This window comes from Neoarius graeffei, chromosome 1 (genome assembly GCF_027579695.1).
Source record: "Neoarius graeffei isolate fNeoGra1 chromosome 1, fNeoGra1.pri, whole genome shotgun sequence".
NCBI lineage: Eukaryota > Metazoa > Chordata > Actinopteri > Siluriformes > Ariidae > Neoarius > Neoarius graeffei.
In genome coordinates, this window is record NC_083569.1 from 61,386,621 (window position 1) to 61,396,054 (window position 9,434).

The 9,434-nt window shown below is 43.4% G+C and overlaps 1 protein-coding gene across 4 annotated transcripts; it reads right to left on the bottom strand.

The window, feature by feature from the left end:
- Nucleotides 1-1,812: 1,812 nt before the first annotated feature.
- Nucleotides 1,813-9,116, bottom strand: LOC132888139 (ubiquitin carboxyl-terminal hydrolase 15-like). 4 transcript variants are annotated; one of them, XM_060924173.1, is made up of 6 exons: nt 9,026-9,116; nt 6,598-7,187; nt 3,526-3,621; nt 3,199-3,432; nt 2,958-3,110; nt 1,814-2,808 (listed from the first exon to the last, which is right to left on the bottom strand). In XM_060924173.1, exons 2-6 carry the CDS (start codon nt 7,183-7,185, stop codon nt 2,089-2,091), a joined length of 1,791 nt encoding a protein of 596 aa, XP_060780156.1. In that variant the 5' UTR covers nt 7,186-7,187; nt 9,026-9,116; the 3' UTR covers nt 1,814-2,088. The 4 variants fall into 4 exon arrangements, with proteins under 4 accessions (XP_060780161.1, XP_060780156.1, XP_060780148.1 ...); XM_060924165.1 differs by having other exon boundaries at nt 9,018-9,109; XM_060924178.1 differs by lacking the exon at nt 3,199-3,432 and having other exon boundaries at nt 1,813-2,808; nt 9,018-9,109.
- Between the last annotated feature and the right edge of the window lie 318 nt (nt 9,117-9,434).

The window sequence follows — 9,434 nt, forward strand, 5'->3', positions numbered from 1 at the left end:
AACAGGCAGAGGGAAACAGGAAACCAGCCCTGTGTCCGAAATCACTCAGCCGTTCACTACTCCCTGCTCCCTATATATGGAATTACTATATAGAGGACTATATAGTGAGCTCATTGGTAAAATGAAAAAAAAAAAAAACAACCGCTTTCGGACACTAGGTCCGTCACGCTGGTATTTATGTCATTACTGTCGCACAATTAAAACTTGTCAGATCAGTCGGCTGGTGGGTTTTCAAAATAATAAATACATGCATGTATTTTTGTGATAAATACATATACCGAGCGCATTTCCCTCATTAATCAATACAAAGTACCTGCATCTTTCAGTTTTTTTTAAAATCAAGGCTGAATACTTTCTTCTTTGCCGCTGCCTTTTATTAAATCAAATTTGAGGCTTTTGATTTGATTTCTTTCAGCATGACCACAATGCATGATGGGATATATTGCTTTGGTTAGTGACCATCGGTTGTACACTACTTTTCGTGATGCATTGTGGGATACTTTGAATGCACTATATAGAGTGTAATAATCCTCACTATCATTTTGGAGAGCACTACAAAATGGCATCCTCACTATATAGTGCCCTAAGTAGGGAGCGGTTTCGAACACAGGGCAGGAAACCAGACACGGGAAAAAAGGCTCGGTAATACATACTGATGTCACATAATACTTCACATTGAATGTGCATCTAAATAGTCTTTATATAGGTGCATATATTGCTCCTTAATCATGTGCCGGTGTGCACTGTTAACAGCACGCGTGCGAGAGTCCACTTGGCACATGTGCAGTCCAGAACGCGCCTGAGAGTCCTTTATGTGCGCACGCAGGACTGATAGTTCTACACATTTCCACCTTGTTTATCTCTGAAGGCATCAGTTCAATCAGTTCAGTTTTTATCATCATCATCATCATCATCATCATCATCATCATCATCATCATCATTATTTTATTTTAACCTCATTTTCTCTCAATTTAGTGAATTGCTAATTCCCATCCAGGTAGCTCTCCACATCATATGACAACTGCTATCCATGAAGGGTGTATCTCGCACGTGCTAATGAGCCTTTTCTGTAAACATGAGCACAAAGATGCCCACGATTGTGTCACTTTGATTATATCAGATTTCTTTTGAGCAAAATTAATACAGTAAACAAGTATCCATTCCTATGTGCTTAATGATGAGAATATATCCACCATAGTGCAAAGAACATAAATGCTCAATTAAAAAAATAAAATGAACAATCAACAGGCAGCACGGTGGTGTAGTGGTTAGCGCTGTCGCCTCACAGCAAGAAGGTCCGGGTTTGAGCCGCGCAGCCGGCGAGGGCCTTTCTGTGTGGAGTTTGCATGTTCTCCCTGTGTCCGTGTGGGTTTCCTCCGGGTGCTCCGGTTTCCCCCAAAGACATGCAGGTTAGGTTAACTGGTGACTCTAAATTGACCGTAGGTGTGAATGTGAGTGTGAATGGTTGTCTATGTGTCAGCCCTGTGATGACCTGGCGACTTGTCCAGGGTGTACCCCGCCTTTCGCCCGTAGTCAGCTGGGATAGGCTCCAGCTTGCCTGCGACCCTGTAGAACAGGATAAAGTGGCTACAGATAATGAGAATGAGAGACATGAATTTCACCCATCCATCCATTATCAGTAACTGCTTATCCTGTACAGGGTCGCAGGCAAGCTGGAGCCTATCCCAGCTATGGGCGAGAGGCGGGGTACACCCTGGACAAGTCGCCAGGTTATCGAGGGCTGACACATAGAGACAAACAACCATTCACACTCACGGTCAATTTAGAGCCACCAATTAGCCTAACCTGCATGTCTTTGGGGGAAACCGGAGCACCTGGAGGAAACCCACGCAGACACAGGGAGAACATGCAAACTCCACACAGAAAGGCCCTCACAGGCCACTGGGCTCGAACCCAGGACCTCCTTGCTGTGAGGCGACAGTGCTAACCACTACACCACCATGCCGCCCCTATATGAATTTCAGTGAGCTCAAAATTTTAAGGCAGCCTGGGTACTAACTTTTTTTTTTAAGTTAAAACAAGAAATCATTTTTTACAATGTTGATTTTAACTATCATCACGCTCCACTCAGGTATTTCTCTTTTGAGATTTTTGGCAGGGTGGTGGAACTGCATCTCGTGGCCATGTTCCATTGTTATTTATCTGTTCTACAAGCACAACCTGTCCATGGTAAATACCAGCATCCTGAACACTGCTACCGGGGTTGCTCAGATGCGCATATGTATTACTTATATACTTCAGCCACAACCTGGTCTTCTTCCCATCAGGAATATTGAAGATTTTGTGCATTTCCTTTTCAATACAGGCTACTGTGTCTACTTTGCTGAACTGCCGACGAATACTTTGGTCCACATTACTGAATTCACATAATCTCACTTCAGTGAGATAGACCTCCACCTTACAGTGTTTCAGAAACATGCCTTGTTCAACCACTTTTCTTGCAATAGGCTTCTGATGCTCAGTCAAGCCATACCAGCTTATCAGTTTACCCCATGCCTCTTTAGGCAGAAGGATGTAGTCCAGGTCTTCGATTAGATGTTCCTTGAGAGAGAGTGAATCTGTGAGGAGTCCTGAGTTGTCCACTGGTCCAGGGTGACATGTCTGGTATCCCAGCATGTCCCAGCTATCAAATCCCACATATTTCTTCCATGTTTTGAACCAACTGGAGTCTACTAGGTACCATGTGTCACCTTTTTGTAATGGAGTTTTCAACAACCTTCCTATCTCTTCTTTTTGACAGTCCAGGGGTACTGCTGGATACATACACGCGCTGATACTGGTGGCATGCTAATTTTAAAAAAAAAAAAAAACCACAACACAGTGCAATCTAAATTTAACTACAAGCCATTAACTAAAACAGCATTTTACAGTTTTAAATGAAACTGAAATTTCTCTTTCAAAGTATCATAAAATACAAAAATACACTGCATATTTACTCGCTTAGCACCAGGCATCTTCTCAGCTATGTTGTTAATAGATTCCTGAAGATGAAGCAAATCTTTCACCATATCCTTCACATTCAAACTGCTGTTAATTATAATTTGATCCCAGGTATCGGTGGAGGGAGGGGTGGATAATGTGAAGTAAGCCTACAATAAATCAGAAAAGAAATGAAAATAAATTCTTCAACATTGTGAGTGCTGTTCAGGTGAAGTGCTGCATGACAAGGACACTCGCCTGCAAGAGATGGATGTGGTCTTCACAGTTTAAGAGCTTCTCTAGCTCAGTGCCACTTCTTTTCAACTCAGCAATTTCCTCTTCTAGTGCTTTAACAGAACATTCAGCTTGCCTTTCTATGTCTTTCTGCTTCTTCTCCAACACCAGAAGCAGATCAGCCTGCATTCTCTCCATGGAGCTCATGAGAGACCTGAAGATTTCAGTGCTGTCCTCTTTTTCCTTATGTATATTTTTCTAACACGTTTTTAAAATGATCAGTTCCTCTTGCTACATTGTATTTGTAGGAAATGTGGTGTATTCGGTAAGCTGCTTTCAGTTCAGACTCACTTTTTTGAGGACTACAGAACGCTTTATTTCTTCTATCTTTTTTCGTTTGTCCTGGATCATCTCCTGAACATCTGCTTGTGTTTTTCGCATCTTGTTCTGTGGATGGAAGAAGATACTCATGTGACAAATAATTGAGGGAATGAAAAATCCTCAGGTTATCCTCACACATTGTTGTCGTTTTATTTGAATTTTAATCCACTCCAGTTGGCAAGGGAGTTTTACACATAATTAGACAACCTTTATTGTCATTCAGTATGCAACAAGTGTACACCAAATGAAATTTCATTGCAAATTGGCTCAGCGCAGAAATAAATATGAAGAGTATTCAATTAAATTATGCAGCAGCAGAAATATTATAAAGTGCAATAGTATAAAGTGACCTGTGGAATTTGGAATGTTCAAGTTATAAATAGAAGTTTAGAGTTTGGATTTGGAGTTCAGCAGTCTGGTGGCCTGGGGGAAAAAGCTGTTACAGAACCTGGTGGTCCTGCACCGAATGCTGCGGAACCTCTTTCCAGAGGCCAGAGGGGAGAACAGGCCATAATGAGGATGTGAGGGGTCACTGATGATGTTTCTGGCTCGAGACATGCAACGGCTTGGTGCAATGTCCTGAATGGAGGGAAGAGAAGTCCCTATGATTTTCTCTGCTGTCCTCACCACTCTCCTCACAGTCTTCCAGTCAGAGGCACTGCAGCCTCCACACCACACAGAGATACAGCTGGTCAGAACGCTCTCTATGGTGCTTCTGTAGAATGTAGTGAGGATGGGCGGGGGCAGATGGGCTCTTCTCATCCTACGCAGGAAGTGCAGACGTTGCTGTGCCTTCTTGACCAGTGACGCGGTGTTCGCAGACCAGGTGAAGTTGTCTGTGATGTGCACCCCCAGGAACTTGGTGCTATTGACCACCTCCACGGCCGTGTTGTTGAGGAGAAGTGGAGCATGGCTGGCATGGTTTTTCCTGAAGTCAACAATGATCTCTTTAGTTTTGTCCACGTTCAGGATCAGGTTGTTTTCCCTGCACCAGCCCACCAACTGCTCCACCTCCTCTCTATAGGCCAGGTCGTTATTGTCCCTGATGAGGGCCACCACTGTTGTGTCGTCTGCAAACTTCACAATGTGGTTGCTGGTAGCCCTGGGGACACAGTCGTGTGTCATCAGAGTGAACAGCAGAGGGCTCAGAACACAGCCCTGAGGGGCGCTTGTGCTGAGGGTGATGACACTGGAGGTGTTCTGTCCGACCTGCACTGACTGTGGTCTTTCAGTGAGGAAGTCCAGCAGCCAGTTGCATAGGGGGGTGCTAAAACTCAGGGGACCCAGTTTGTTCACCAGATGCTGTGGAATGATAGTACTGAACGCTGAACTGAAGTCCAGGAACAGTATCCGCACATGAGTGTTCTCCTCCAGGTGTGCAAGGCTCAGGTGAAGAGCAGAGGAGATGGCGTCTTCAGTGGAGCGGTTTGGCCGGTAGGCAAACTGGAAGGGGTCGAATGTGGGAGTGAGCCTGGAGGTGATGTACTCCTTTACCAGCCTCTCAAAGCACTTCATCATAATGGGAGTAAGTGCGACAGGCTGGTAGTCATTGAGTGATGTGATATAAGTTTTTTTTGGCACTGGGATGATGGTGGCAGTCTTGAAACATGATGGGACTTTGGCTTGATCCAGTGAGGTGTTGAAGATGTCTGTTAGAACATGAGCCAGCTGGTCTGCACATTCCCTGAGCACCCGACCAGGAATATTATCGGAGCCCGGGGCCTTTCGTGTGTTGACTCTCCTCAGAGTCCTCCGCTATATCAAGACAAAGTGCCTTTTCATCTTGATGGGGAACAGCTTTCGCTGCAGGAGTGCTATTTAGTGCCTCAAACCTCCCAAAGAAGTTATTGAGTTTATTTAGGAAGTCTGCGTCATCATCACACTCATTTTCCAGCACAGAGTATTCAAATCCTTGATTAATATGTTAGGCATAAGACTCTCTGTACATTATCCTGCTTATTAGACTATGACTTACAAATGAAATCAATAATTTATTGCAAAATATTGATTTAAAAATTATTTTATTGCTTATGCTAATGACATGGTCCATAGCAATAGTGTGTTGTAGAGAAATAACAGACCATAGAATGCCATAGGTGGCACGGTGGTGTAGTGGTTGGCACTGTTGCTTCACAGTAAGAAGGTCCTGGGTTCGAGCCCAGTGACTGACAGGGGCCTTTCTATGCGTCTGCGTGGGTTTCCTCCGGTTTCCCCCACAGTCCAAAGACATGCAGGTTAGGTTAACTGGTGACTCTAAATTGACTGTAGGTGTGAATGTGAGTGTGAATGGTTGTCTATGTGTCAGCCCTGCGATGACCTGGTGACTTGTCCAGGGTGTACCCCGCCTCTCACCCATAGTCAGCTGGGATAGGCTCCAGCTTGCCTGCGATCCTGCAGGATAAGCAGTTACGGATAATGGATGGATGGAATAGAATGCCATAATTGACCAATCAGAATTGAGTATTCAACAAAGCAGTGTAATGTCCTGATATTAACCAACAACATCCACTGTCCTATATACTGTATATTAAATTCTACATAAAACTTTTTGGGGCAGCATGGTGGTGCAGGGGTTGGCATCGTTGCCTCACAGTAAGAAGGTTCCAGGTTTGAAATTCACAGCTAACTGGAGCCTTTGTGTGTGGAGTTAGCATGTTCTCTCCACACCTGTGTGGGTTTCTTCCAACAGTCCAAAGACATGTAGATTCGGTCAACTGGCTAATCTCAATTGCCAAATGTGAGTGCAATAAATTAGTGACCTGTCCAGGGTGTACCCACATCTCACCCAAAGTCAGCTGGGATTAGTTCCAGCTTCGCCCACAAGTCTAGCGGGTAAGCAGTGTCGATAATGAATGTATGGAATTTTTTTTTTGAAATGTGCTGTACGATGTGCTGTATGTATGTATGCATGTATGCATTATTATTATTATGCTATATACACACACTCACTCAATGGTCACTTTAATAGGAACACCTGTACACCTGTTCTTTCATGCAATTATTAGCCAATCATACTGACAATAGATTACTGGTGTGTCTCACCTTCTTGTCTGCAATCTCCTCCTCCATAGGAATGGTGTTGTGACTCTTATGCTCTCCTTCAGTGCAGAACAGGCACACACACTTCTGATCATTCCTACAGAACATCTCCAGAGGTTTCTGGTGCCTCTGGCATATATAGTCTTCCAGATTCTTCACAGCATTGATTAATTTGTGTTGCTTAAGTTTTGCTGAAATTTTATGATGATCCAGATGTGTATCACAGAACGACACACCACAATCCAGACAGGACTTTAGGGCCTTCTGTGTAGGGTCAGCACAGACATCACACGGCACATTTCCCTGTGCAGCGTTAGTCGTCTTTGTGCGAGTGCTGGATTGCGCCTTCACTGACTCTTTGAACTGAGCAGCCAGATTAGATATCAATGTATTAACGAAAAGTTCTGGCCTTTTGCTGAATTCTTCCTTACAGAACGGACAACTGTACTTTTGACTGTTGTCCCAGTATTTGTTGAGACAAAGCATGCAGTAATTGTGTCCACATGAAGTAGTGACAGGCTTGATGAATATTTCCAGACAGATCGAGCACTGCAACTGCTCTTCAGATAGAAAAGTGTTGGAGGCAGCCATCGCTAACGGAGAAGAAATTTTATCAGTCATGTACAAAACTGTAAAACTGTCTCATTTAGCCACTGTCACATTTATGGTATGTAAAAATATTTGTGTTTTCATTTTGTAATAATGTATGGGCTTTATATATATTCCATAAAACCACTCAAAGCTAGGGTAGGTCATTTTGGAGAAACCAGCAAGACCAAGATAGATTTTGAAAGTATCCAAAGAAAAAAATCCCATCCCCTCCCTTCAGCCCTTCTTCCAAAGCCACTCCTCTGAAACATATGAACGCGTACTGCTTGCACAGGAAATTTGCCTGAGTAAAATTTACTCAAATTGAAGGAAACTTTACTCTACGCCAGGTAACATTTGGTCCCTCTCTAAAAGGAGTAAATGCTACTCTTTTGATAGAGCTGTTTTTCCTCCAATTTTTACTCTCTAAACTCAAAATAAGGCAAAATTAATTATTTTTTGAGGAAAATACTTTGAACTCTGTAAAAATTGCTGTCATTTTCCCTGTGTGATTACTGCTGGAGGACGAGTCCATGAGAGAGAGAGAGAGAGAGAGTGTTGGGGGAGGAGCGTAGTGCATCCAACTGCCTCACGTCCAGATGTGGAATGTAATGAAGTACAAATACTTCATAACTGTACTTAAGTAGAGTTTTCAGCGATCTGTACTTTACTTGAGTATTTATTTTTCTGACAACCTTTTACTTTTAACACTTTTACTTTTAACTTTTATCTGTATTTTCTACTCCCTACATTTTCACATCAGGCTTGTTACTTTAGTTTTAATGCATTTGTGGGGAATTATGCATGATTTCTTATTTTGCATCATTGTGCAGCTTCCCAACATCAAGACTGATTTCAACTTAAATGGATGGGACAATAACACAGGAACAATGACACTGATGACACCAACCCAATCCGGCAACCCTGACTCTGAACCAAAACACGAGCTGCGTACAAATTTGAACTTGTTTTTTGTGTAAACATTTGAAACTGTTTGAGTTAAATACCTAACACTTTAGCTGTATGTGATGTATGCTCGTCAAACTCTTCAAATAAGTTATCAGGAAGCAGGTAAGGAACAGGTAGTAAGGTAAGAATAGCTATAAGTTACTATTATATGCAGCTGGGTTGTCGAGATTAACATCCTGCACATATCCAATGGTTTATTTATTTGTCACAAAATACTTGGCAACTAAAATATTTGCAGTGGAGCATTTTATAGATGCACCCTATCCCAGCTGACTACGGGCGAAAGGCGGGGTACACCCTGGACAAGTCGCCAGGTCATCACAGGGCTGACACATAGACACAGACAACCATTCACACTCACATTCACACCTACGCTCAATTTAGAGTCACCAGTTAACCTAACCTGCATGTCTTTGGACTGTGGGGGAAACCGGAGCACCCGGAGGAAACCCACGCGGACACGGGGAGAACATGCAAACTCCACACAGAAAGGCCATCGCCGGCCACGGGGCTCGAACCCGGACCTTCTTGCTGTGAGGCGACAGCGCTAACCACTACACCAGCGTGCCGCCCATATTCTATTCTATTCTATGAGGTTCAGTTAGCTTTGCACAGAAACAGTCGGTAGAAATGTAGGCAGGTGTGTCATGTGGACCAAATTAAATGATCAGATGGACTTTTTACAGCCCTACAACTGCCACAGATTTCACAATGTCAAGAAATATTATGAAAAATGCTTCTAGAAAATTACTTACCCTAGCTTTAATATGTGCCTTTTGTATTATAGGTGTCGTGGCTAAGATTAAACTATGACAAAAAAAGCATAATTACATTAATGATCTCTAATTCCTTGTGTCTGCGCTTACCTGTTTACCTGTTCAGTTCATGCTAACTGTTCTCTTTTAATGATAAGAATATAATCGACCTTCACACGGCAGTTCCTGTATGCGGCACGTTTACTTTCATTTCTCTGGATGGCACAGCTAAGCTCCGCCCACTATTCCCCTGCTCACAGGGAAAGCGTTCAAATATGCGGCATTTCAACAAAACCTGAACCGCAGCGCCCTCTGGTGGCTCCGCCGGGGTGGTAATGCAGCAATCCGGCGAACACAAAAAATTGGTATCATTTGGTTCTTTTCGGGAAACCATTTTATACCGTCGAATTTCAAATAATGATAATAATAAGTCTTTTGATGGCGGCACGGTGGTGTGGTGGTTAGCGCTGTCGCCTCACAGCAAGAAGGTCCTGGGTTTGAGCCCCGGGGCCGGCGAGGGCCTTTCTG